Source organism: Camelus bactrianus, chromosome 28 (assembly GCF_048773025.1).
Source record: "Camelus bactrianus isolate YW-2024 breed Bactrian camel chromosome 28, ASM4877302v1, whole genome shotgun sequence".
NCBI classification, from domain to species: Eukaryota; Metazoa; Chordata; class Mammalia; order Artiodactyla; family Camelidae; genus Camelus; species Camelus bactrianus.
In genome coordinates, this window is record NC_133566.1 from 19,439,815 (window position 1) to 19,467,686 (window position 27,872).

Below are 27,872 nucleotides of genomic sequence, written 5' to 3' on the forward strand. Positions count from 1 at the left end.
TTTAACATTTTTTATTGAGTTATAGTCAATTTACAATGTTGTGTCAAATTCCAGTGTAGAGCACAATTTTTCAGTTATACATGAACATACACATATTCATTGTCACATTTTTTTCTCTGTGGGCCACCACAAAATCTTGTATATATTTCCCTGTGCTATACAGTATAATCTTGTTTATCTATTCTGCATTATGCCTGTCAGTATTGATAAATTTTGAACTCCCAGTCTATCCCTTCCCAGTCTATCCCTTCCCACCCACCTCCCCCTTGGCAACCACAAGTTTGTAGTCTGTGTCTATGAGTCTGTTTCTGTTTTGCATTTATGTTCTTTTTTTTTTTCAAAAACATTTTTTAAAGATTTTAAAAAAAGATATTGTGTGTAAATATATATATATATATATATATATATAATGGAATACTATTCAGCCATTAAAAAGAATGAAATAATGCTATTTGCAGCAACATGGATGGACCTGGAGATTATCCTCCTAAGTGAAGTAAGTCAGACAGAGAAAGACAAATATCATATGATATCACTTATGTGTGTAATCTTTAAAAAATGATACAAGTGAACTTATGTATTTCAGAACAGAAACAGACTCACAGACATAGAAAACAAACTTATGGTTACCAGAGGGGAAAGTGGGGAGTAGGGGTGTAATAAATTAGGAGTTTGAGATTAGCGTGTACAAACTACTATATATAAAATAAACAACAAGCTTCCACTGTACGGCATAGGGAACTATATTCAATATCTTATAATAACCTGTAATGGAGAATAATATGAAGAGGAATATATACACGTATAACTGAATCACTATGCAGTACACCAGAAACGAACACAACATTGTAAATCAACTAATCTTCAATTTTCAAAAAAAAAAGTCCCCTGTAATTGGGTGGAAAGAAGGAGGAATAGGGGCAGTTGTGCAAGTCAAACATGGCTATGCAAGTCCCAGTTCAGAAACTAATAAAGTAGAAAGTGGAAGTCTGCTCTGACCATGGTGGAGTTAGGGGTTCTTTAATTCTGTTACTTGAGACATTTTTTTTTTTTTAGTGTAGCTTTTTAGCACTGTTGACTCTGTCAAAATGCCCTACTTTTCACAAAGCAATTTTTTACAAAGTACTTCTGCAGAAAAGGACGTGTCTCAGCAGGCTTTGCAAAGTAGAGGAAGAACAGAAGTTAGACACTGCTGAGGATTTGGGGTGGGGGATAGCAGGATGTGAGGCTGAAAATGAGACCGGACCACAGCATGAAAGGCCAACTTGAATGCCGCCCTGAGCAGCCCCTAAATTTGGTATCTGGTCTCGTGTCACAAAACAAGAAGAGAAATCCTCTCTCAAGTCCCAAGAGTAAAGGCTATGGCTGGGGAGGCCGACAGGTGTGGTCCTGGGGTTCTGAATGGCCAGGAGATGGTGTTCAGCGTGAGCTCTCCACAAAGAAAACTCGGTCTCCAGGCTGTTGATGGAGGTCGGTTCTTACTACCAAGAGCATTTGGACGAATCTGAATTACTGTCCCTGGATATTAGCAGAAGAGGGTCTCAAAACCATGAGGACGGGGCCCTGTTAGCTTTGCTGACAATGTTTAGCAGCTTGCAAGCTCAGCAAGCCTGCTGGACTCCGAGCGTCTGGTTGCATTCTGCCCGCATGAATACATCAGAAGTGTGGCCGTGGTGGTTGTGGGTTTCATATTTTCTATTTAAAGATGTCCCTTAACGTGCCATTTGTGAACAGAGCCTAGCAGTGGTCTCTGCAAGGATGCTTAGACGCTCTGAGTGTGGTGCGGATGTGAAACTGCACGTAAAAGATGTTTGAGGCGAGACGGGGCACAGCACATTAATTTAGGTTCCAGCTGTGGGGTTGCAGCGATTTGAACTTGGCCCTCTCTCCTCCCGGGAGCTGACGACCACGTGTCACCCTGAGGACAGCATTCTGTGCTGCGTAGTTCATCATGGCCAAGTTTACGTCTCCCCTCTGACTGTATACACCTACACGCACGTCTGTAAAGTAAGAAGAGGAACCCGGGGCTCGGTGATTAAATCAGTGCCGGCATTCGCACTTCCAAACTGATTCCTTTCTCTCCTCAAGGCTACCCTGGATTTTCCCCAGATCATCCTTGGATGTCACGGAGGTGAGAAACCTGAAGCCTTGACCTCAGGTTAATGCTTTAACCAAGTTTACACGACCGATGAAGGGACCTTAAACAGGGTCTAGATCCCGATCGTCTGATTTTTTTTCTTCCTAACAGCGCACTGTGATAAAATACACATACCGTAAGATTTACTCCTTTTAAGCATAATGTTGGAAGAGTATTAGTCAATTTATACAGTTATACCACCATCACCACAGCACCACCCTGGGCATTTCATCACACAAGTTCATTTCCACTCACCCCTTCTGTGGGCAGCCCCTACCCTCAAGTACCAGCCTCAGGCAACCACTGACTGGTTGAGATTTTACTATGCTCATCTCTCTGTGACTTGGTTATTCAGATTTTTTCTGCTTTTAACCAGGTCAGAGTTATAGACAGCTAACTTCCATGGGACTTAAACATGGCTGTAGCCAGTGCAGAGGTTAGTAACGTGGAAATGAAAGTTTCATAATGTGACTCACGCCCTCAGTTCACGTGGTCCGTGGCTGAGGCTGCTCCTCCCCAGGTCTGGTCAGTCCAGACCCAAAAGTCTCCTTCAGCCTGAGGGCTGCGCCCTGCCCTGGATAAATAAATAAAAGAGAACGTTGCCTTTTACTCAGAATTATGCCACTCATCTGTATTTCTGAGAAGGATTGTCCTAAAAATTATAGAGTAGAGATGGAGATTTTACTGAGGGAAATGCAGTTTTTTAACACCCCTCAGTGAATTCTCACGTTGTGGTTTTTCATGGCAAGTCGGCACGTCATTGACAACTGGAACTGTCAGATGTCTGCTCATTCTCGACTGTAGGCAGCCAGCGAGCTCAGCTTGGAGGACTTTCAAAAACTGGAGCCCTCGTTTCCAGGCCTCATTTTGAGAGAAGAGGGGGTTCCTGTATCTTTGATGAGAGAGTCACCGGCCCTCTGCTTCCCGGTGGTCCTCACCCTGGGTGGACGCCATCTAGACCTCGCCGCATCCTCCTCACCAGCCCAAGCTGGCTCCCGGTCCTGGCGCTGTCGGTAGCAGAGAAGAGGAAGGTCTCAACGATTCCTGTCTTGATCACAGCTCCGCAAGGCGAGCTCTCCTCCCGGCATTTTTCTTCTGAGCTTTGAAGCCTGGAAGGGGAAGGAGAGAGGTGGAGGCACTTCTGGGTGGAAGAAATGATCCTGAGGGCTTTCTCAGGGTGTGTGACATCTTTAAACCAGTTGAGACAACAGAAGACGAGGAATTGCTGCGGCTTCAGACATTTCCAGGGGCATTTAGAACATTGTCACTTGGGATCGATTGACTGCACCTGCTGTGAAGGAGGGACAGGAAGCGGGGGTCACAGTCAGAAGCTGCTTTGCTCATCGTCTGGAGAGTTACATGTGAAGCCTGAGTTGGATCCCTTTGCCAGAATGGAAATGGAATGAAATTTCACTCCTCGCAAGTGAGACTTCCAAAGAGAAACTTTGGCAGCCCGGGAGAGTCGTGCGCGGGTTTCGGCTCCGTCACCCACCCCTTTCTGCTCCTGAGTCAGTCCCTAAGCTCCTGTCCCGGGCGATTAGTAAAACCAGATGCTTGGGATGTCATCCTACAGTGGAGAATTAGACCCTTTGTTCTCTTAAAAACTCTTACTTATAACCCTCGGGCCTGGGGTCTAGAGACAAGGGTGTCTGGTACACGTGGCCCCACTGCGTGCCCTGCCCCGCGTCCACACAACCAGGCTTACGTGCCCATGGGTGCGGGGGGTCACCGGCTTGGAGGCCCCGTCAGGGCGAGCTCTCCATTCGGGGGCTGCTCTAGGTCATCACTAGTTCCTGGCTTGGCTTTCCCGCCGATTGCGCACGGAGACGCCAATTCAAACGCTCATTCTGAGCGGTGATGCTTGTCAGCTGCGCCGTGTGTGCGGAGGCTGGGGTGGTGGGAGTTTGGGAGGCGATCAGACCAGGTGGGCCTGCCAGCTCAGCCCTCTTCCTGGGTGTGCCACGTTGAGCCCACAGAGTGAAGGCACTCAGGACTGTCTCGCAGGGCGTCGTAGGTGTCATGCCGTGACCTGAGACAGTGACGGTGCAGTCCCCTTCTTCAGACACAGGGCCAGACCCTTAAGATGTCGACGGTGTGCTCTTCCCAGTACTAATAACTCTTTGAAGTTATAATTTAAAGAAAAAGGGTGTTCTGCTATAGTAAGATACTGTTTCTACAAAAATTTTACTATACAAGACTTTGAGGAAAACAACCATATATGGCAATAATAGTGCTCATGGTAGTACTGACACAGTTCACAAGACATTCAATCCTGAAAATAAATACCCTGCAAACATAGGACTACACACACACACGCACACACACACACGCACACACGACGGCCAAGACTGCTGGATGGGGTGATGGGAACACAAAGCACAGTGATGAGGGAGAACTTCCTCCCAGGGGGTCCTGAGGCATCGTGTGTCCAGACTGAGCCGAGGGGAAGACTGGAGCGAGTGGGCGTCTGTTCCACGCTCATCTGTGTCTTGCTGCGTTCTGCTGGGCTAGCGTACTTGGCCTTCAACGGTCATTTCTTGTTGATGCAAAACAGTAACGTGCAGGGGAAATTGTATACAAACCCAGGGCAACTTCCTTGTTGACATGGCATTGTTCCAGATCACGCTTAATTTCCATCCCAGACCGTGTGAAGCTCATTACCCCAACTGGTACATAAGCCCTTTCTCATCCTACTAGACATGAACCCGAAATAAGAAGTCTTTGTTTTTTAATTGCGGGGAAAAGACACATGAAATTTGCCATCTGAATTGTTTTAAACGTGTAGTTCAGCCCTGGTAAGCATATTCACATTGTTGTGAAACAGATTTCTGGAATGTTTTCATGTTGCAAAACTGAAATTTGACCCGTTAAACAGCAGCTCCCCACTTCCCCTCTCCCTAGCCCCCGGTGACCACAATTCCACTTTCTGTTTCTATGAATTTGACTACTCTAGCTGCCGTCTATCAATGGAGGTCATACAGTGTTTGTCTTTTTGTGACTGACTGACTTCACTGCGTATAATATCCCCAAGGTTCATCCACGTTGTCACACGTGTCAGGATTTTATGAAACATGAAATCTGAAACATAACCCCAAGTTTATTTCAACAAGTTTCAGCGGGATGGGGGGTAGTAGGTGGGGGTCCTTCCTGCTTTACTTGTGCGGTGAAATAAATATTCTTGTTGAGTTTCTCTCTTTGTCATGTGATTCTCCCAGGTTTTTCCTTCAAGTTTTTATCATAACAGCTTTTTTGGTATATGTATATTTTTACTGAAGTATAGTCAATTTACAATGCTGTGTTAGTTTCCAATGTACAGCACAGTGCTTCAGTCATACATGAACATACATATATTCGTTTCATATTCTTTTTCACCATAAGTTACTACAAGATACTGAATATAGTTCCCTGTGCTGTACAGCATGAACTTGTTGTTTATCTATTCTATGTGTGTGTGTGTGTGTGTGTGTATATAATATATATATATAATATATATATTATATATATATAATATATATATATATATCAATTAGTATCTGAAAATCTCTACCCATAATTTATCCCCTCCCACCCCTCTCCCCGACTGGTAACCACAAGTTTGTTCTCTATATCTGAGAGTCCGTTTCTGTTTTGCAAATAAGTTCGTTTGTCTTTTTTTAAGATTCCACATGTAAGTGTTATCGCATGGTGGTATTTTTCTTTCTCTTTCTGGCTTATTTCACTTAGAATGACAATCTCCAGGTCCATCCATGTTGCTGCAAATGGCATTGTTTTATTATTTTTTATGGCTGAGTAGTATTCCATTGTATAAATATACCACAACTTCTTTATCCAGTCATCTGTCGATGGACATTTAGGTTGTTTCCATGTCTTGACTATTGTAGATAGTGCTGCTGTGAACATTGGGGTGCATGTATCTTTCTGAATTAAGGCTCCCTCTAGATAAATGCCCAGGAGTGGGATTGCTGGATCATAGGGTAAGTCTGTTTTTAGTCTTTCGAGGTATCTCCATACTGTTTCCCATAACAGCTGCACCAAACTACATTCCCGCCAACAATGTAAATTAACTCTTAAAAGCAGATGTTTCAGGAGGAGGGAAATAGCTCAGGGGTAGAGCACATGCTTAGCATGCACGAGGTCCTGGGCTCAATCCCCAGCACCTCCACTGAAAAAAAGAAAAGCAGATACTTTGTGTTAAAAGACAGTCGTCAGTGAGGAAGCTGCGTCAGACATCGCAGGACAGGGTGTCGTCTGTGCGAGTGTGTTTCAGCGCCTGTGACCCTTTTAAGCTCAGATCTGTGTGATTCGTTCCAGAGAGCCCAGAAGTACGCCCAGCAGGTGCTGCAGAGGGAATGCAGGCCCCACTTTGCCAAGAGGTCAATGGCACAGCTCTTCGGGCCCAGGTACAGCACGGACTTACCGCCCTTCGTGAGGAAGGGCCCCAAAGGGACCGAGGCCGAGTACAAGTACGACCCTCCTTTTGGATTCCGCAAGTTCTCCAGTAAAGTCCAGACCCTCTTGGAAATCTTGCCTGAGCACGACTTCCCTGAACACTTGAAAGCCAAGAGCTGCAGGCGCTGTGTGGTGATTGGCAGCGGCGGGATCCTGCACGGCCTGGAGCTGGGCCATGCCCTCAACCAGTTCGACGTTGTGATAAGGTGCGTTGGTGTTAAACCAGCCTTTGTCCTCTAAGAGTTGAGTTCACGGCTGTGGGTCAGGGCCGCTCCAGGAACAGGGAGGGACCCACGCAACGCTCCGTGTCCCTGCCTTCAGGGGACTGACTGTTGAAATTGAAACAAAAATGTGAAGTGACTGGATGCCCCAAACAGTGCAGTGCTGACCTGAATTTGGTAAAGACCTTTTCAGAGGAGGTGAGGGATGGAAGGATGGGTAGATTCAGGTAAACCAGGAAAGGAAGAAGGCGGTGCTGTCAGGGCCCAGAGGAGGACGCAGTGTGGGGAGAGTGAGTCAGTGGGGTACCCGGCTTCCGGGAGCAGGGCTTGGTGGGTGGGTGAGCCCTGGAAGGCAGCACAGCCTGGGACTGGGAAGCACACAGAGGGCTTTGAACGCCACACAACGAGCACTAGGCAATCATCCTTGGCTCTTTTTGGTTTAGCTGGCTAAAAATTATTTTTCTGATTATAAAAGTTAAAATGTATTCATTCTTGAAGATTAAAAAAAAATTCAGAAAACTATAAGGAAAAAAATACCACTCACAGCACAAATAGCCAGCCACTGTTAATTTTGCTGTATTTTTCCCACTTTGGTTCTATACACATGACTGATGAGGGCATTTATATTCTTGTAAAGTATTTTGCTTTTTTGACTTGATACGTTGAACAGTTTCTGAGATCATTAAATATTCTTTGGAAAGCTAACTTTACTACGTGCTGAATATTCCCTTCAGCAAGGGTATCGCAAGTCCCTCAGCTGCCCTCCTCCTGGGGGATGTTTAGCATGTTCCCAGTTTCTTTGCTTTTGTGGAAATGCTTCGTGTGTTCTCAATATACATGTCTTTATGTACATCTCTACTTATTTCTTTGGATGTAATTCCAAGAATTCTTAGAATTGTTGGCTTTAAAGGTATTTGAATGTTTTTAAGGATTTTGTTACCTGTTAGTAAATGGTCCCTATCGTAAGGGTGTGCAGAACCAAGAGCATGTTGAAAGTTGGGTCCTAATTAAGTTTGTTCAGCAGCGGTACAGGAGTTTGGTTGAAGGCAGGAGAGAACATGGACGAGAGCCTGGGTTTAGAGCTTACAGCCAGGGCACGTCATAACTGGTCCAGGACCATGCCTTGCATTCAGCTGTCACATCTAAGAATATCTTTTAATAATCCAGGGGTTAGGTATCTGAGGTCTAGAAGAGGAAGTGGCAGTGGAATGGAAAGGAAACATAATACAGGGAAAGGACCAAACAGACTGCTTTTGAGATTTCAGAACTGTGTAACTGGGTGAGTGGTATTGCTTCAGGAAGAATTCTTAGCATTTTTCCCCAAAGCAACCACCCTGGCAAAGCCTTTCTTGATATAACAGTTAAGTAAGTGCCCCAAATTCCTGCTTTAATTTCAGGCCAGGTTGCACTCGGGCCCAGTGCCCTCCTGGGTCCCAACTCTGTCCATGTAACTGGTTTGTGTCTACCCTGCCCTGGTTTCTAGGTTTTCTTTCTGATTACTTTTTTGAAACTCTGGCAAGAACCACTAACATCCAAGCACAATGGGAAGCTCTCAAGGAAACATTATAAGTGCCCAGAGGAGGCTCCCAGTGTGGTATGTTTGGATTGGCTTAAAATGGCAGGACTAGATGGAATCGCTCGTCATTCAGAGATCAGATATGGGCGTCCCTAGTGGACTGAAAACTGCATTCTTCAAGCACCTGGAAAGGGCAGAAGGGAGGGATGGCGAGGCGGCTGGGAGGGACAGCCTACCCCCAACCACACACCGGTTCCCAGTCCTAAAAAAGTGTGGACAACGTGATGCAGGAATTTTGCATGATGTGATAGAGTGGTTGGTTAATGGCTTACTAGTCAGTTTATCTTTGTCTTGTTTATTTGAATAGGTTAAACAGTGCACCAGTTGAAGGATATTCCGAGCACGTGGGCAATAAAACTACTATAAGGATGACTTATCCAGAGGGTGCACCACTGTCTGACCTTGAGTATTATTCCAATGACTTGTTTGTTGCTGTTTTATTTAAGAGTGTTGACTTCAACTGGCTTCAGGCGATGGTCAAAAATGAAACCCTGGTAAGCACCAGAAATTCAGTTATCAAACATGGCTTCGTAAAAAGTGATCCAATTCTAATTCTAGAATTACCCCCAGGAAATCTTGCATCCAGAACTTGATTGAACCACAGGTGGAAACTGTGATCGTAACTTAATGGAAATAACAAATTTGGGACTAAAATTGCCCTTAGAGAAGTTGATTACCCACCTTATTCACCAGACTTGAACTTAACATGGCTGTTGACTATTGCCAGAAATTAGATTTATATGAATGAATATAAGCCATTATTGAGGATATTCAGAAGAATATACATAAACTCTCTGAGTATTCTCGACGAGATTCTCCAAAAATGCTTTGATTGGTGGTGTTCTTGCTGGAGTCAATTCACAGCGTTCCAGAGAGGCAGATGTGGAGGAGATGGCCTTTACTTGGTCACATTCCTTATGTTTGTCTTTATAACAATCAATTGCCTTACTTTATAGTCCCACCCAATAAGTTGAAACAAATTTCAGAACACAACTTTTGAGTATGTGTGCATTTATATTCACCTGAACAACCTAGCTGGCTGTAAAATTACTGCAACGTGTCAAACGTCTCACATGAGCCTCACTGTGATAGAGAATTTGTTTCTCCCAAGCCTGATTCTGAACAGGCCATTGTGGTCTTCGGGATTTTCTGTTGGGGGTGGTTCCAGGCGAAAGAGGAAGCCCTGTGGAATGACTTGCAGTCAGTTACCAAGAGGCTTCACAGGACTAGGAAACGCAGTAAGTGGAGAGGGTGCAGGCTGAGGACCTGATCAGAGCAGGGTGTGCATAGCACTTAATGGCCTTGAAGTGGTCTTTCCTGGGCAAAATGGTGGCTTTGGATCCTAAAAAGCCTCACTATCTGAGGTCATTCCCTGGGGAATTTCTTCCCCAAACCAACAAGAGCTGCTTCTGCAGTTCCTGTCCTTGTCCAGAGCCACCTTCATAAATCAGATCCTTAGAGCTGCTTGTCTGAGATGGGGTCCTGGGGTTGCAGCGATCTGTGACTTTGCTGCAGAACGCAGCATACGAACCCCCACGAGGTCACACCCACGGCCATTGGCCCAGCCGGCAGGGGATGCATCCTCACCCTCCACTGAGAAGATGACTCTGTTCAGTACCCCTAATGATTGCTTGCTTTCTTTCCTTAGCCTTTTTGGGTGCGACTCTTCTTTTGGAAGCAGGTGGCGGAAAAAATCCCACTACAGCCAAAACATTTCAGGATTTTGAATCCAGTGATTATCAAAGAGACTGCCTTTGACATCCTTCAGTACTCAGAGCCTCAGTCAAGGTTCTGGGGCCGAGATAAGGTATTTCTGTTCCTACTGAAAGTTGACTGTTCTCTTCTATGTTGGAAAGGACACATTTGTACGACTTTCACTTAGGCTCAGCTGTAAGCCAGGAAGCATCTTCCAGTGGCGAAACCGAGTCATTGATCAGATGTTCCACGTGGGTTTCCCCCTTTGTCACTCTACTTCGGGGCTCCTCACTGTTTAATTGGCTTTCCCCACCCCCCACCCCCCGCCCCCCTTCCACCCCACCATGCCTCATCTCTTTAGTATAGTCAGCACATTAGCACTTAGGTCACTGAGATATTATTTAAGGTCTCCTTACTCCGGGACTCCACATCATTAGCTGCAGGACGCTGAAAGGCACTTCAGTGGTCAGAAAAGTTCTTTCCATTTTAACTCTACAGGCCCCTTAGGTGGAAATTGACCCTTGTCCTCACTGTATAGGTGACGGTGAATAGCCAGTCCTCTAGAGCAGTACTTTCCAGATGATGCTCGGGTCCCACCCCAGATATTCTGATTTAATCTGTGCTGTGGTCTGTATGTTGGGGCTTTGAAGGTTCCCTGGGTGATTGGATTTTGCAGGCTGATTTGAGAACCTCTGTGTTGGAGGCTGCTCACTGCGGTTGACTCTTTACCTGAAGTTAGCCTGTGTTACTGCCTGGGCAGATGCCTTTATTACGTGTTTCTTCATGATCTGAATAGCTAAACCTATGTCTTTATAAAAAAGCAGTGGAGATCATTTTTAAACAAAATTTTAAGCAAAACCTTTATATCTAAAGGAAAGCCAGGAATTTGAAATGTGGGGGCTGCTACCCACACGGGGGGCCTGAGGTACCTCCTAGGAGGTGGGGCTGGCCCAGGAGGCAATTTGCAAACACTGAGCTGGACTCAGATGTCCTCAACCAACAGGCAGATTAGCAGGTGCTCCTGTTTGCCCTTTGAATCAAGTTCTAATTTAAAAGATTCTTTAATACCACTCTGTAAATTTTAAAGGAGGAATTCTGTGGTTATTCAGGAAAACACATACCTAAATAGTCTCTTTGAAAACAAACACCTAGTTCTTCACTGTGATCTGTAAGAGCTGAATCCAACTCTGGCTGCAGCCTCAGGCTTGGATACCCGGCTCGGGTGAAAGTTCCAGCTCGAGGGAAACGCTTCACATAGTAGAAGCTGCTCCCTTCGCAGGCCGCCATTTTCTTCCGGGCTCTGGCCTCTCCATCCTCGGGGAGCCCTCGTGGGCCGTGTTGTTTCTGCCCATTGCAGAAGCCTGTCCAGGACCAGTGGTACATGTTCCCTCTCAGAGGCGAGCAGCCCTCCCCCTCACCAGTGACTGTCAGGTCTGTGACTGGCTTTAGCTTCTCTCTCCCACACGAAGCACGTGAGGTCCCCCAGAACGTGGGCTAATAACGTGTAACCTGTTCGCATCACTTTTAACAAAGCATTTAATTTTTTGAAGACTTAAACATACTTTGGCAAGATTCTTAAACTAAGTTATAAAGAGGTTTCACCATAAATATACTTGAGTATCTTTCAACATCTTTAGATTTCTGTATTTTTTAAACTGTCCTGTTTCTTTATTAAATTTCATAGGATTTTTTTTAAACACAGGCAAATGCTCATTTGTTGGTTTGCAGGTCGATTTTATTTAAAAAGTAGCCTTTAAAACAATGGGCAGGTTTAACTGCATAAAAGATGAAACTGCTGAATGGCAGAAGGTATCAGAAACAAAGTTAGTGGGAGGAAATGTACCATGTATAAGACAAAGTAAATGCTCTCAAAGCATTAAGAGATCTTACTAAATGAAAAAGAAAAAGATGAGCCAGTAAAAAATGGGGAAACGATATGACCAGATGTTTCACAGAGGAAATTAACGCAGCCAAGGAACACATGATTAAGTGTTCAACTTCTCCAGTAATCAAGTAAAAGTGAATTAGAGCCACGATGACATTTTTCACCTGTTTTTTTTTAGCACAGATTTAAAAGCTTGATCATGTCCTTGTTTGGCAGGAATGTGGGTAGAATTATAAGTTGGCCCCTTTTCTGGATGGTAATTTGGCAATATATATCAATTTTAAAAATGATTCTTTGACCCAGCCGTTTGACTCTAAACATTTTATTATAAGGCAGTCAGAGAAAATTTGCACGGCTTCTGTAAGATGGTCCCATCGCATTAATAAAGGACTGAAAACAGCCTAACCATTCATTGTTAGAGGATTGTATAAACATACTGTGGCATCGTTGATGCAATATTGTGTGACTGTTAAGGATGAAAAAAAAAATTAATGGATAGGAAAACACCTCCACAATATATTAAGCAAGAAAATCAAGTTAAAGAACATTTGTATAATTCCATTTTTATTAAAAGAATAAAAATGTATAGACAGATGTGAAGGAAAAAGCTTGGAAAGAAACACACAGCCATGGAGAATGCTCTTCTCTGGGGAGTGAGTCTGCAGGAGACTTTTACTTTCTACTTTATAATCCATTTCTTTATCATTTGAGTTGAATATTTGCTTATTTTTATTACTGTCAAATGGTATTTTTCCTTTGGATAAAAACAGTAACTCGAAAGATGATGTCTGATGTAAAACTACATGCGCAGAAGCTTCCTCACGCGTATGCCCTCCCCGCAGAGAGAGAAGACTGTTGGATGATGAAGGGGGATCTTAGGGGGTGTGTTCTGGAGATAACAAGCTTTGGGTGGTTTTTAATAGTTCCTGAGTTTCTCGCCATACAATTACCCCGCTACACTCCTCCGCAAACACTGATGGGCTGTCCCCACACTGGGTGCTGGGCTGGCCACAGTGGAGAAGACGGAACCCTGCCTTAGAGTCTGGAGACTCTGTGTCTATTTCCAAACATGCAGAATGACTGTTGAGTTCCTTTTTAACAAGGGAGGTTGGCTTTGAGAGGTAGAAGCGATGCACTGGGGAGCAGGGAGCAGGTTTTAATGAGTGGTGGGTTCAGTGGGTGTTCCTTAATCCAGGAACTCTGAAGGCTTCACTGTCGGTCCACTTTACAGAGAAAGAGAGTTTGGACATTTGGTATTCTAGGCCAAAGTCAATAAGGGTACATTTTGGAAAAAACAAATGTGAAAGCCCCTAGTTTGGGCCTGAAAATACACTTCCCTGAGCAGAGAGTGAGCAGAAACTGGCTGAGCAGCTGTGCATTGCAAATGGCCTGGACGTGTTATTTGCCAGAAAGGCAGGTGGGGGCTTTAGGCTGCAGGTAAGCAGTGGACAGTCTTCACCGGCGGGAGCGGAGTCTGCTCGGGTCTCAGCCAGAGCCTGAACAGGAGCCAGCCAGGAAGGGTCGGGCTCCAAAACCGTGTCCCGAAAAGGGCTGTGGCCACTTGTCCCAGAGCAGACCTTGTGGACGTTTGTCACGTAAGAGAGGAAATGGGCGAGTTTCGCTATCACGGTCATCATATGTAGGACCAGTGGGTAGAAGCTTTAGAAAGAACACCTTTCAGCTTGGCGCAGGAGGACCTGCCAGGCTGCGTCTTGCTGGTGTGTTAAAAGAATTCACACGACACTAGGTTTCAGAGGCTAGATTCCTGACTTGGCTGGAATTCTGTGATGTATGACATTGTGTGGTGTAAAACTGCAGCCCCAAGGCAGCCTTCATTGCTTTGCATGGCACGTGGGGCGCTTGTAAGCAGTGACTTGTGCTTAGCCCTTTTTGGTCTTTTCTCCTTTCCAGAATGTCCCCACGATTGGTGTCATGGCTGTTGTCTTAGCCACGCATCTGTGTGACGAAGTCAGTTTGGCAGGCTTTGGCTATGACCTCAACCAGCCCAGAACACCTTTGCACTACTTTGACAATCTCTGCATGGCCGCCATGAACTTTCAGACCATGCACAACGTGACGACGGAGACCAGGTTCCTCCTGCAGCTGGTCAGAGAGGGCGTGGTGCCGGATCTCAGCGGAGGCATCCATTGTGAATTTTGAACCCAGGAAACCTCACTTGAAAATGCAGCTCTGACCCGGAGGGCTGTTTCTCACAGCCTTCTAGATGCATTTCATCCCGTGAGTACTTTGAAATGCAGCTGGTGTTTTTAACTTTTAATTTAAAAAACAAATCAACAGAAAAAGTTCAGCCTCTCCCACTTTTTTCCCCTATTTATTTGAAGTCAGTGTTTTTGCATAAAATTTTGTAAGTTAATTTTGAGAATCCGGAAGACTTTCCAGGAGAATTGTGTAAAATGATGTTTTATTGTATTTTAAGAAAGTTATTTAATTGGTAAAAAGTCTGTCCATGTCGACGGCACACAGAATCCCAGGTAATTAAGTGGAAAGAGAAGGGAGGTCACTCCTTTGGTGACAGCCCCGAATGCCTGATGCTGGTTCTCTCTTAGTGTGTTCGGTGGGACAGACTGCGGAGGCACTTTGAGGATGACGTGCTCAGTAGCTCAACCACTGGTGTTAGGTTTGGCCCTGCTGCTGTGTGAGGCCGGGGCAGGTGGGAGAAGTTCCCGGTCCTCTCTGTTGGTCTGCCTCCTGCGCAAAGACTTGCAGGAATCAAGACTTGCAGGGAAGCTGTCCTGCAGGTCTCTGGCCGAGGAGGGACCCAAAGACATTTTCTGCGTCCCCTGAGCATTGCAAAGATGCCCTGGGCTGCAGACGCCACGGTCTTCCCCGCAGCTAAGACAACTCTTGGATTTCCCCTTAAGAGTTTTGTACTTTCCAAACCCTTAAATGTTACTTCAACTTATTCCACTGTCTGTCTGAGGTGGCTTATGAAAATTAGGACAGAGCCTCTGTTACCAGAGTCATAGAGGAATAAACTCTTTCTAAGAATAATCATGTTTTCTGAAACACTGAAATGAAGTCCTCCCGGTGTTATAAATTGCCTATTTGAAAATATATATTTTTGAATGCCTACTTGGCGGTGTGTGCCAGGCAGTGAGCTGGCTACACACACACAAAAGGAATAAAACCTTTTGAGGAACTCTTACAGTCTAGTTAATTTGAGTGCTTTTTTTTTTTAAGAACATAAGTTTACAAGTCTAGCTAACATGTCCTTGGATGCCACGGCCGAGGCAGGACCTCACCGTGGGTACCAGTAGCGAGGGATGGAGGATGAAGGAGCCTGGTTTCTGCCGCTCCCCTGCTCCCTCTCTGCTGTCTCTGCTCCAGCTCCCTGACCGCTGCTGCCTCCCGCTCTCTCAGTTCTCACTTTCCAGCGGCCCCGGTGCAGCTCTGACTCCCAGCCCGGGGCTGATCCTCCAGGCTTCTGGGGTCGGGCTCAGCGCAGCCGGTGTAGGTAGCCAAATAGGATTTCTCTAGTTTTATGTCTTTTCTTAAAATTTACTGTGGATTTTGTTTTCTCCTCCAGAAGATACTGTTTGTTTAGGAGAAAATGCTTTAAAATTCTTACCAGTTAAAGGGTGAGACTTAGCTTTGAAAATGGAGACTCGGGAAGGTGGTCCACGGCTGTGCTGTGGTTCAGGTAGGGCCAGGCCTGCACCACACGCCTCCACCCCCTTATCCACCCCTCATCCCTCAGGGGCTAGTTAGAGAAGCCCAAATATTTATTTAAAAAGACAGGATGCAGCCAGGGTCTATAACACTCAGACAGCTTTCCCGGTGTCACGCACATCTCACAGGTGTGTGTGGACCCGTGTTCCCCTGCCTTGCATGGCAGCTGGGAAGTGGCCAGTCCAGCATTTTCTCAGCTTTCAGCAGGTCTCAAGCCCGGCCCCATCCCACCCCTCCTCCTCTATGTGTCATTTTTGCATCTTTGCATTGCTTTCAACATCAAATTGCACACAGGCAGTAAGTGCCCTAAATGAATAACAAGGTGTATATTTTTCAAAGACCTTTTATGGAGTCCACCAGCCAATTGGAGTTGACCAGAGACCATCTTTGAGAACTTTGAGAACTTTGGCAATTTTTGTTAGAAGTTACTTCTTTGCTTCAGGGTTGTTTCTCCCTTACCCAGCCCAGCCCAGCCCAGCCCAGCCCAGCCCAGCCCACCTCACCTGCTCTTCTTAAACAGACCTCCAGGAGCCTCGGGTGTCATAAGATTGGTCTCCAATAACCAGGATTCCACCATCACATTTCCGATTTTGGACAGCTTTGTAGGCACACAGGCAAATCCTATTATGTGGATGTCATCGCTGGTTTTGAGGCAACTTAGAATGACTTAGACATGTTCTGTCTTTTAACACACTTCTCACTGGAACTTGGAGCCACAGAAAAATGTCAGTGAGTTTTAGTTTTTTGTTTTCTCCCACCAAGAGCTTGTTCTCGCCAGAAATCTCGGCTGGCCTTGGAAAAATGTTTCGGGGACTTGGAAGCATAGCTCCTCATGACAGGCCTCATGTTTTTAGGCAAAGCTGTAAATGGGGATCTTCTGAACAGCATCACCCTTGCCTTCTGCACTGCTGCTTCTGTGTCACGCTGGTTTTTTAAAAAATTTCCCAACATGTACTAATAAGGCATTGGCCATGTCTTCCCACAAATTAGGGGGCGTGGGGGGAGGGGTCTCATCATTTGTTGGACCCATTAATTAAAATAAATTTTCAGACCAGCTTTTTGGGCTGCTTTTGTTGAGTTACGACCTCTCAGCTGGTATCAATCAATCTGGTTTGTGTGGCAGACGTGGGCTTCGCTGTAAAATGAAAAAAGCCATGGTGACACCCTAGTCTCCCTGGGTTATTGGAAGATTTCTGTAACCAAGGACCACTTTGTTTTAACCGCATTCTGAGCCCACTGCTTTGGGACTTGATGTCAGACGGACTGTTGAATTTGCCTTATTTCTGTCTGAGACAAACCTTTCAGACCAGTGTCCTGGGAAGATTTAGAAATGGGGTTTATTCTCCTTGGCAGATGTGTAACATCCAAGTGTGAGTTATTTTTTCATCCTTTCCTGGGGATGCTCCAGTTAATCCATTGAGAAAGAAGGGAAGGACCAGCTCCGTGATGTAGCAGAAGTCCCCTTAGAATGAGGTCAGCTGTTAGAAGACTTGTGTAAGGAGCAGGGCTGTGTGATGCCCAGGCCCGCCTCCCATTCACACACTTGGTGACATAATGCTTTCCTCATACAAAGGACTCTGAATTTACTGCCCATGGGACCCACACCCTCATCCCAGGTGCTCACGCTCCACGAAGGCCACTCAGATGACCACGCCCCCGGCTCTCAGACTAGAGAGCAGACAACAGGAGTAGCAGGTCCAGGACCCAGCGCACCCGAAAACGCGTCTCACCCCCTGCCCTTTCCTGGCCCAGCCTCCTCAGTCTTTTCCTCTCCTGTGTCCCCAGGCCATCTTAGCCTGGATTTGTGTTCGCAGAACAAGGTATTTATATTTACCTACCACCGACAGGCAACATAAGACCAACATAAACTGGGAAGGAGAACCATTCATTAACACACACGCTCAAATGTTATTGACAAGAAATTAATGTTCCCCCCAAAGGAAATTACAGTCCTGGTAGTTAGACTTTCATTATCGAAATGATTAGATTTGAGTAACTACCAATATTAAATTTCAGCCCACTAGCAGACAGAAACGGTAGCCACGTTGGCGGGCCGTGGTTAAACAAGAGTAAATGACATGCTAGGAAATTCAGTTGTGTTTTTTTAAAAGCGGCTTTCCCCAATGAGCTGTGTCAATAAAATACATAGAAAGAACAACAAGTTTAGACATTTCCTTCTGTCTGGAAGGAGTCAGATGTCAAGGTCTGCTCTGGTGTCAGGCAGCCATCCACGACTGGGCAGACGATGCCATTACAACTTTTGTGTAGCTGGAAATGGTAACGGTGAATTTTCAGAAAATGTAAACATTCAGAAACCGACTATTCGGTAGATCTGTCATAGCAGCAGTACTTTTTACTGAAAATTTCTAACTTCTAAAGGAGCAATATATTTCCACCCTGTTCTCAGTTATCTGGCTTTTTTTTTTTTTTTTTTTTTGCCTTATCAAAGAAAATTAGTTTCAAGAAAAATGATGTTAAAGACAATGAATTTATTTAAAATGTTGATTAGGTCCTTGATATGAAAGACTGTGCCAAGTTACCAGACGGTGATAGATGAGTAAGGACAGAGAGTGCGCAGTGAGGGCTAGTTAAGCCTGATTAAGGACAGTAGTCAGCGGGGAGGGTAGAGCTCAGTGCTGGAGTACATACCTGCCATGCACAGGGTCCTGGGTTCAATCCCCAGCACCTCCATTAAAAATAAATATATAAAATACACCTAACTTCCTCCCCCTCAACAACAAAAAAATTTTTAAAAAAAGAACAACAGTCAAACTCAAAAGTAATTTCACTTTGACTGTTACTCATAACATATCAAGATGCCCTATCAGGCTGACTCATTCGGGGTGGGACTGTTTTTGGGCTATTAGTCCAAAAGCAATGAGAATTTGAGAGCACATCTGTAATTAAGTTATAAACTCTCTAAGTGATAGAATTTTAAACACTTTATTCCATCTATAGCACGCATAAGAAGACCTTGCCAACTGTAGGCATTCCATAAATACGTTTGATTTTATTTGCTATCTTTGATGGAATTTAAAGATGGGCAGCGGATGGTTTAAGATTGAATATAATGGAGAACTCTTGGGTGTAGAGGCTGGGTTAAGGGACTCTTTTATGCTAAGGAAGGGAATACAGGTAACTAAAGCAAGAAATGAAAAGTCATTTTTTCTATATATAATTGTCTTAGTGATTTAAATGATAAAGGATGTGTCAAAAGCTTATCGAGTCTGTTCAATGACTGTAGACATATCCATACATTATGGAAAACCAACTTATTGCTGAAGTTCTAAAATAGACACTTATCTGTGTCCCTTATCTTTTCAAAGACCTGCCAGGGGATATTATGGCATAAGTCGGGGTTTCAGACTGCTACAGGGGGCTCCTGCCTCAAAGGCTCTATGTTCTGTATTTAAGGCAGTCTCAGGGAGTTTATTATATGGAAGTTGGAAACCAAGATAATATATCTCTATTTTATCTACACATTGCTCTGCTTTTCTTTTCTTTTCTTTTCTTTTTTTTTTTTTTTTTGTCTATACATTGTTTACTTGAGAAAGATTATTTTTTTAAAGATGGTAATACTAAAGATCCCATCATTTTGAACGGGACAGCCCTGTCTTTAAAATGACAGTGGACAAAACAGCTTCTGACTCGGAGGTTTGGTTCTGGAGCTGCTTCCTCTTCCAGGGTGATATTCAGCATGAAAAGTGAGTGAGATTCAAAATACATGTACACACAAACACACTCCAAACAAGGGAAACTGTAGATTCCAGTGTAAACCAAGAGTCTTGTCCTAAAATGAAAGGTTGAGTGGACTGTCACCGCAGTGGCCTTTTCCTCCCCGTCTTTTGCCTGTGGCTCATCTCTGTCCCTTTTTTCTTCAAACTTGACCTGAATTTAAGAACGCAGCGTGCACTGTGATCCCAGGGGGTGAGCTGAGACGTTAGAGGGACAGACCCTCTGTCCTCTTACTAACCTCTCCTACTCTCCCAACACAGCCACTCATCACCTGGGAGCCGGACCAGGAATGAGGAACCATCTGGTCGAACTCTTGCTTCGCTGTCGAGCATCAGGGTTCACATGTACCATGCTGGCAGAGCAGGAGAGGAGCTGGTGCCAGGAGCCACAGGGCAGTATCTCTAGAACAGCCCTGCTGAGTACTAAGATACAGCCAAGAGCATCTGTCCAGAACCATGGGCAGAGCATCAACTGTTTTCAACATTTAAACAAATGATGTTCAGAACAGCCTGGTCTGCCAGAATGGTTAGGCAGAGCCGCAGGATGGGGTAGGCAGAAGGGCCCCTCACCGTCAGTCTCACTTCCATATTCTAGGAGCTGGTATATTTTAGGGTGTTTAAAAATAAAACAATCACAGTTCCGAGTTTTGGAGAATGTGGGGCTGCGTTTGGAGCAGGGCAGACTCAGCCTGGCCTTTGTTCTGGCCTGGTCAGAGCTCTCCCAGAGCTGGGGGCCAACAGACGCTTGAGCCAGACAACGACAACAGCATGGGGGCCCCCACAAAGCTGAGGGGTGGACAGGTGCCCCGCCATGCATCACTGTGGGCACAGCGACGTTGAGCTGTTGGTTTGTAGGACCAACACTTCAGAGTGTTTCCTTCTCTTTTCTCTCTTGCAACAAAGCTGCATCAGTGGGTATTAACAGAGGTTTGGGATTTCCCCAGTGCAGAGGCCAGTGGGAGGGCTGCTTACACACAAGGTTGTTATGCCAAGGAGGTCTTCTACTGTTTACTGACACAGAGACTTCAAAAAGGCTTAAAGAAATGAAAAATGATCTAAGTAAGCATTTCTCCTATTTCATATCTCAATGTTAAATGATATTTAAAATGCTGTTACATTTTTTTCAGGGGTATTCAAAATTGAATTCTAGAAATTGAATAGTCCTTTGTTTCTGCAGGAAGTTTTGGCATCTGACACAGAAACAAGGCTGTCGTTTTTGAATCTGGCTCCCTGCTCCAGGCCAGAATCTCCTCAATCATCAGCCCAATTGTGCCAACGTCCTGACGAGAGAAGCTAAATCAATGTTCAATACAGGATGTGAGCAGGGGGTCGGATGAGCCGAGAGGGGAAGAAAATCAGGACTGGCTCTTTATGGACAGAGGTCTGGGGAAAATTCTGGAGAGACTCTGAAGCAGCTGCATGCTGAGATGCAAGCGGTCAGGAGAACCCCTTCTGAAAGTTACTCCAAATGTCTCGGTATAAACACTTTTTAAAAAAACACAAAATAGGTCACTGGGAATAAGTCTGTAAAGCAATGAGTATGATGATTATACTGTTCAAAGTCAAAATCAGGATATTTGACCTGCTAACTGGACAGCGTAATTGGAACTGAGACTGCCCACCCCTTCCCTTAGTCCTGAAAGACTTCTGAACCCTAATGGACAGGCTGCAAACAAAACGGACCCTGCCCTACTGCCCTGGAGCTCAGCCTAGGAGGGGGGAAGGTAAGAAAGGCGTGAACAAGACAATGCAGGCGTTAGAGCACAGAGCATGGAGCATGGCATGAAGGGGAGGTCAGGGACGTCAGCCTGAGACCAAAGAGGTGGTTAGAGGCTCGGGGAGGAGCAGGGAATCGGAGCAAACAGGTGGGTGGAGGTGATACATTCAGTACGACAAACTTTATCAGAGCAAACCCAAAAGGCAAGTTCAGATAGGCTCAGGGTGAATCCCCGCGGGCCAGGCTAAAATGAACGTACGGGGAAAGAGTCATTTGGAGCCACTAAGGAGGTGTTAACGGGAGAGTGACTTGATTCAACGCATACTGAAACACATCTTTGTGGCTGCAGGTGGAAGGAGAATGCGGGTGGCGGGGGAACCGGGGACAAAAAGGATGGGGAAACCAAGGAAGGTGATTTCACTGCGGGCAAGACTGAAAAGTGGGCGGTGCTGGAGGGCGGGACCTGGTGGGCAAGGAGGTAGCCCTGCCTCGGCTGTGGTAGCCCTGTATGCTTTGGGTATCCCTCTCTGGGGTTCACATCTGTTAATAAACAGGGCACTGGCGGGGCCCCAGCGCACATTCATGTCTCTTTAATAAAGAAGCCGCGGGGAGAAAAGGAGTGGCTGTTAGAATGGGCCACGGCGCCACCTAGTGTCCATGCAGTGTGTGCACAGCCCTCAGGGCACCGGGCCCCAAAGCAGCCCGTGTGGGACCCACCGCTCTGCAGGCCAGGCGTCCTCAGCCGCTAGGGCACTTTCCTCCTTTCTGCACTATCTCTGACCACTTCTCAGGCCGCCTTGCTCCTCCCAACCCCCGGCCTTTGATCCCTTTTCTTTCCCCTTCTCACCACCCGCCCCGTACTCCTCCTGGGAGATTACTCGCCCCGTGGGTTACACTTTGATACTGTCTCTTTATTCCCATACCCAGGTCTGCAGTGGAGCAGAAGGAAGGGATTTGGACGGGGTCCTGAGTCTGTGGCCCCAGGACCAGGGACAGAAGGCAGCCTGGTGTTCCCGTAGGGCATCCAGAAGGAGAGTTTAGAAACTCAGAGAGACCAGAGGAGCATAAGCATGAGGGAGGGCTGAGGGCGCCTTATTTTCAATGTGCAGGTTGGACGGCAGCCAGTCAGAATATCCAGAGCATTTCAGTGCTTTACAGAGCCAAGCAGACAGAATCTTCAGTCTCAAAACTGTCTACCGGTCACCAATCTTCTCCAGGCCCTGTGCCAGGCACTTTGCAAACATTATCCCTAAACCTTACGATAAAACTAGAAAGGTGATGATACCCCACTACACAGATGGGAAAACTAAGGCCCCGAGGGAAAGATGACTTACCCAAGCCACCCAACTGATGGGCTTCAAGGTCAGGATTCATTTTACAGACGAAGCAACAGAGGTTGAGAGAGGTGACAGTTCTTGCACAAGATCACACAGACGCCAGAGCTTCGGGATTTGAATCAATGCTATCCCTTCATGCCATGCATGATGTATAGATGTTCCACTGCCTGACCAGAGACTGGGACTCTGTCTCATCCACCCCAGAGCTCAGGAAGGCCCTGCAGAAATTGGGGAACCACAGGAAGGGTACAACCAGCTACTGACCTTGATCTTGTAGCAGTGGGCAGGCAGCGGGGAGAGATCTGTGACTCTAAAGAGATCCAGCTATCCCAAGCCAAAATGTTGCTAGACCCAAGCTGGTATCTGCTGCCAGAGCGCCAGTGCAGCAGTCAGACAGTCTGAGAATCCCAAACTTTAATGGTAAATTTAATTCTATATGATTTTTGCGATAATAATGATAATAATAAAAGAATATTGAACTTCATTGCAGCATTGTTGAGAAACAGCCAAAAAATTGGAAATTACCTAAATGTCCAACAATAATAGCCAATATCAGTATTCTGAGTACTTTATTACCTTATCTCACCTAATTCTCATAACCTCCTAATGAGGTAGGTAATATTATTATCTGCATTTTACAGCTGGGTAAACTGAGGCACTGGGAGTTTAAGCAACTGCCCCAAAGTCTGCATGCCCAAGCTGGGATTTGCAGTCTCCTTCCAGAAGCTGGATCCTAAATACTGTTTCAGTTGTTTCAGTAGGAGTTGATTATAATTTGCACCTTAAATTTAAAAAAATCTTTCCCCAGTTGGAACTATTTGAATTTTTTCTGACTTAAAGTGGGAGAAATCCAATTACAGAATATTATATGTAGCATTAACATATATTTTGGGGGATGTGTGGCTATTCGGGAACACAATCTTATAATACTTCGTCAGATGCAGTGTGGACATACCTACGATCTATGACAAAGCAGTTTCAGTCATGGGTATATATTTCTACTGCAGAGAAATTCTCACACAGGTTTTAAAAGGGGACCATGTATAAGGATATTTTTCACAGCATGTCAGGTGGCAATCTGGGTGTCCACCCTGGAGGAGGAGGTAGGTACAGTGCAGTTGATGCACAGCCCACGAAACACTGTGCAGCAGCAAGAGGCGACAGACCTGGGGGAGAAGCTACAAGATGAATTTAGCTTAAAATCAAAGAGCTGAGCCCAAGAAGCAAATGAGAGAATGAGATCTGTGTCAGTCCCATTGGCAAAATGGAAAGCACCATAAACATTTTAAACAGAGGGGATTGAACACAGAGCCTTAGTGATAAAGGGGTTGGAACTGCTGTAGGAACGAGAGTGGAAATTCAGGCTACCTCCAGATTTGTACCTGCAAGAAGCAAAAGGGCAGCGTGTCACCGGGAGCCCCCACTCCCCAGCTGCTGCTGTCACTACTGCCACCACTGCTACTGCTGCTACTGGGAGAGCTGCTTGCAGAAGCCCCCACCCCCAAAAAGGCTTTCCCCATCTCCCCCTTCCAGTCTCCCACCACTGCCTCTCATCGGCAGAACCTAACAGGTAGAAAGGAAAGAGAATCAGGGAATACGGTTTTCTGATTTCCAAACCCCGCAGTGGAGAGGACGGTGTAGACAAGCAAGTGGGAGACAAAGGACGTGACCCAGCCCAGCCCACCCCTTTCCCCTCAGCATCCCTACAAGCCGTGTGTAAACTTCCGAGTGACAGCGATCACGGCGTCCCCTGCTGCCGCCTCGCAGGATGCAAGCGCCACTCACGCTCTCCACAAAACATTAGACCCCAGGTCCCTCTGGTCACTGCCTCCATCTCTGGGTGATGTTAATCCGTCTTCTAGTCCAGTCACCAAGTCCCGCCTGCATTTTCTGTGACCTAGAAATGATACTGGAATGTTAAACCCCACTGACATTTCTTGTGTACATCACTAGGGGAAAGACAGCGAGGGAAAAGGAGCGATGCAGACAGCACGGGCAAAAGTACCGCAAGGCTCCCGTGGTTCATGCCTGGAACTGGTCACCAGGCCGTGGCTAGTACCAGAAGCTCTGTGTTTGCAGGGCACAAGTATGTGGGAGTTCCCAAGTGGTCCTCTGGGGTTCTGGTCAGGCCACTCAGAAGTCCCTTTCCTGTTTCTGCTGAGCATCAAAGCGGCCGGGCAGGTGGGGGTGCTAACAAGGTCACATTCACCGGTAGAAGTTTGGGAAGAGTGAGCCTTTCTGCAGGGACCTCACTGCTGACCGTGGGCACGCAGGCCCCAAAGAGCACCCAGCACGGCGGCCACCAGTGTGGTTTCTGGAATGGGAGAGCCAGCTGAATTCGGGCGCGCGCTGCCTCCTAGGTGTGTGGTCTGGAGCGAGTTCCTGACCTCCCAGGGGCTCGTCTGTGATGGAAGAGTGAATGAGATCATCGGGTAAAGCACTACATCAGTGTTAGCTATTCGCTTCATAGCGGTCACTGCAAACTGTTTTTTGTTTTTTTTTAACAGCTGAAGGCAGTCCAGAAAAGACTATTTACAATCACTTAGATTTAAAATGAATGCTCCTTTCATTAAAATAGAAATAACCTAGTTATCCTTAAGCTGTTATGCTCAGTTTACAAATCTTTTTATTCTGCTTATAAATATGGCAAGATAAGAATTTTTGACGTTCAGTTTTCTTTGATTAATGATCTGTTAACTCCACTTGAATACCCTAAGCTCCTTTTAAAAATCATTTGCAAGGGGAAGGGCATTTGCAGGGGTAGAGTGTGTGCTTGGCATGCACGAGGTCCTGGGTTCAATCCCCAGTGCCTCCATTAATAAACAAATAACTAAACCTAATTACCTCTCCACTCCCTCCCCCCAAAAAAAATCTAAAAAAAAAAAAAAAGAAGTAAAAAGAAAATCGTCTGCAAACCTAATTAATTAAATTTCCCTAAACACTTTGAACTGCTTTTATAAATTACATTTCCTTTGTAAGCACTTCAGTTGCCCAACCAAGCAAACCTACGGCTCCAACAAGCAAAATATCTCCAAGTAATAAACTCTTATAAGCCTAGGAAATAAAATGTATTAATATAGTGAAGCCCTCGTTTTCTTTAAAATCTCATAATATTCACAAAAATGGAGTCAAATTTTCTTTTCTCTTCCAGCTTAAAATCCCAGTTCTAAATTCTATGACATATTTAAAATGCATCAGGCTAAACTGTCAGTCTTTAATGTGTTAGATGCTCTTAACTATTACAGCATTTTATTTATTTTTTTATTTCAGTTTTTTTTTTGGGGGGGGTAATTAGGTTTCTTTATTTTCATTTATTTATTTTTAATGGAGGTACTAGGGATTGAACCCAGGACCTCGTGCATGCTAAGCATACACTCTACCACTGAGCTATGCCCTCCCCACTTATTACAGTATTTTTAAGAAACAGCTACACACAGGCTACTCCTAAACTTAACATGATCCCTAGGGAAGTTTGATCCCTAGGGCTGAATTTGTTTTATCATCTTCATGTTTAAAACTAAACTCTCCCAAGTTGGAAGACAGTTCTTGAAGAAGCTGAGGCACCATCTCCAGCAGCCCAAGAGCACCACCCTCAGGGAATAGGTGACACTAGGCTGGCAGCTTACAGCCCAGCTGTGGATGTTTTGTGGTCAGAACTTAAAAACACTGCTGTGGATCTGGGAGCTGCTGAGTCCAGAGGGCCACAGTTGGACCCGCCAGGTCCTTCGTATACCGAGATGACAGCAGGGACCTCAAGTCCGTTCCTCTCAGGTAGGATCGGCTTTGTCATCCAGGCTCCCTGGGCATTTATCCCCTTACCCAGTTTTCCATAACCTGTTTTTAACTTTTATCAGTTTAGTTGGAACATGAGTTGACCTGTTCCGTTCCTCATGACCCACCCCTTTCCCCCAGGTGTCTTCAGTTGGATTCAGCCAACCTGCTCCCTGTCAGAGCCACGTCTTGTTGGCTTCAGCTGCAGCGCGAAGGTCACTCCAAGGACGCAGCATTTTCCCACAGGCACAAGTGGCTGCCAGGCGGAGTTGGAGCTGCAGGAACTTTTCCTGAGATTATCATTTACCACTTGTTCTTGATCGATTTTCCTCCTCTGATTCAACCTACCTTTCTTGCTTTTATTTTCAGGACCCTGAGCAATGCAAGGGGACGGGGCTGGGGGTTTGGGGAGAGGAAAAGAGGTGCTTTGGGGAGAACTGGGTGGCCCGGAGTAGCTGTGCCCACCAGGGAAGGGACAGGACTTCAGGTGGCAGGGCTGGGCCGTGGGGGGCGTCAGGGGAGCACACAGGCACAGACCAGGCCCGAGGGCTGCCGGTCTTGGCAAGGAAGCCCAGGGCCTCCCTGAGGCTTAGACACTGAAGCTCTCACGGTGGTCCCGACACACTGAAGGTCTGCCGTCCCTCCACACCCTGCCCCCTTTTCTGGAATCATGTTAGGCTTCTGCATCCTTGCAGGGGCCAAGGGAAGAAGCGCCCCCTCCCGCCTCCAAGAGCAAGTAACAGTGACTTTTCCTGCGGCCCTGGCAAGGTGGGGTCCCATCTGACTTGTTCGTAATGAAATAAAGAAGGACGCTATTTCTAGCGTGCCTGAGTTCTGTTATATTTGCATAAAATGCTCCTATCTGCAGTAGGAGGAAGAGCCCTGCAGGGTGGGCCTGGCTCGGGCATCCTTACCTACTTCACTTCTCCAATCCTTCGCTTTCTCTTTTGTAAAGTGGGAGTGGGCTTCCCACCTACCAGAGTCCCTCCCGGGCCGGGGCCTGGCTCCCCTGCCCAGGCTAGGGCTGTGAGGTGCCGCCCGTGGGTACTCGGGTCTCCCTTGCCCTGTCCCAAGGCGCAGCCAGTGCCACCGCTGCCTGGCCAGCAGAGGGCGCTGTCACACCGTGCAGGCTGTTCCTGCCTCAGCCTGCTGGAAGGGACCAGCGGCTCAAGACCACTGGTTCCCAGGGCTGCAGGAGCAGGATGTGGCGTCCAGCATCCACTCTCTTTTCAGTGGAGCAATCTTACAGCTGAGACCGGGACAGCTCCCAGAGTATCTGGAGGGTCCATGTCACCCCCACTGTGTGTCCACTTAAACACAACAACACTCCAACTCCCACGGTGCGCCAGGTCCTCTCACACCTCTTAATCTCAGGGAAATGAAATAGAGACTGTCACCTACATGGAGACAGTTAAGTGACTTGCCCAAGACCTCACGAAACTGCAGGGCTGGCCCTGAAATGCAGACTCCAGATTCCAAAAGCCATATGATTTCCACAACACTGCTGGGTCTTGAGTGTGGCCACTGGAGGGGTGGGCTGTTTGGAGGGGGCAGGATGGGGCTGTTGCGGCCCAGGGGGGCTCTGGAGGATGCACTGTGCAGGTACAGGCTGGCTTGGCTCCAGGGCAGGCTGGTGTCACGTGGAGCACAGACAGGCCTG

At 46.3% G+C, this 27,872-nt stretch overlaps 1 protein-coding gene across 5 annotated transcripts in view; it reads left to right on the forward strand.

Annotated features, from left to right (window-relative positions):
- ST3GAL5 (ST3 beta-galactoside alpha-2,3-sialyltransferase 5) overlaps window positions 1-27,052 on the forward strand; it is a 49,077-nt gene extending 22,025 nt beyond the window's left edge. For 2 of the 5 annotated variants that reach the window (XR_012502925.1, XR_006726365.2), the window contains exons 4-8: window positions 6,449-6,792; window positions 8,691-8,877; window positions 10,032-10,190; window positions 13,875-14,201; window positions 20,565-27,052. Coding sequence is in view for 1 of the 5 variants with exons in the window: in XM_074354400.1 (XP_074210501.1) it covers window positions 6,449-6,792; window positions 8,691-8,877; window positions 10,032-10,190; window positions 13,875-14,123 (939 nt within the window). In the remaining 4 variants the exon portion in view is untranslated. Of the gene's footprint in view, window positions 1-6,428; window positions 6,793-8,690; window positions 8,878-10,031; window positions 10,191-13,874; window positions 15,137-20,564 lie in introns of those variants that run through there. The other 3 variants (XR_012502926.1, XR_012502927.1, XM_074354400.1) reach the window with 3 other exon arrangements.
- The last annotated feature ends 820 nt before the right edge of the window (window positions 27,053-27,872 follow it).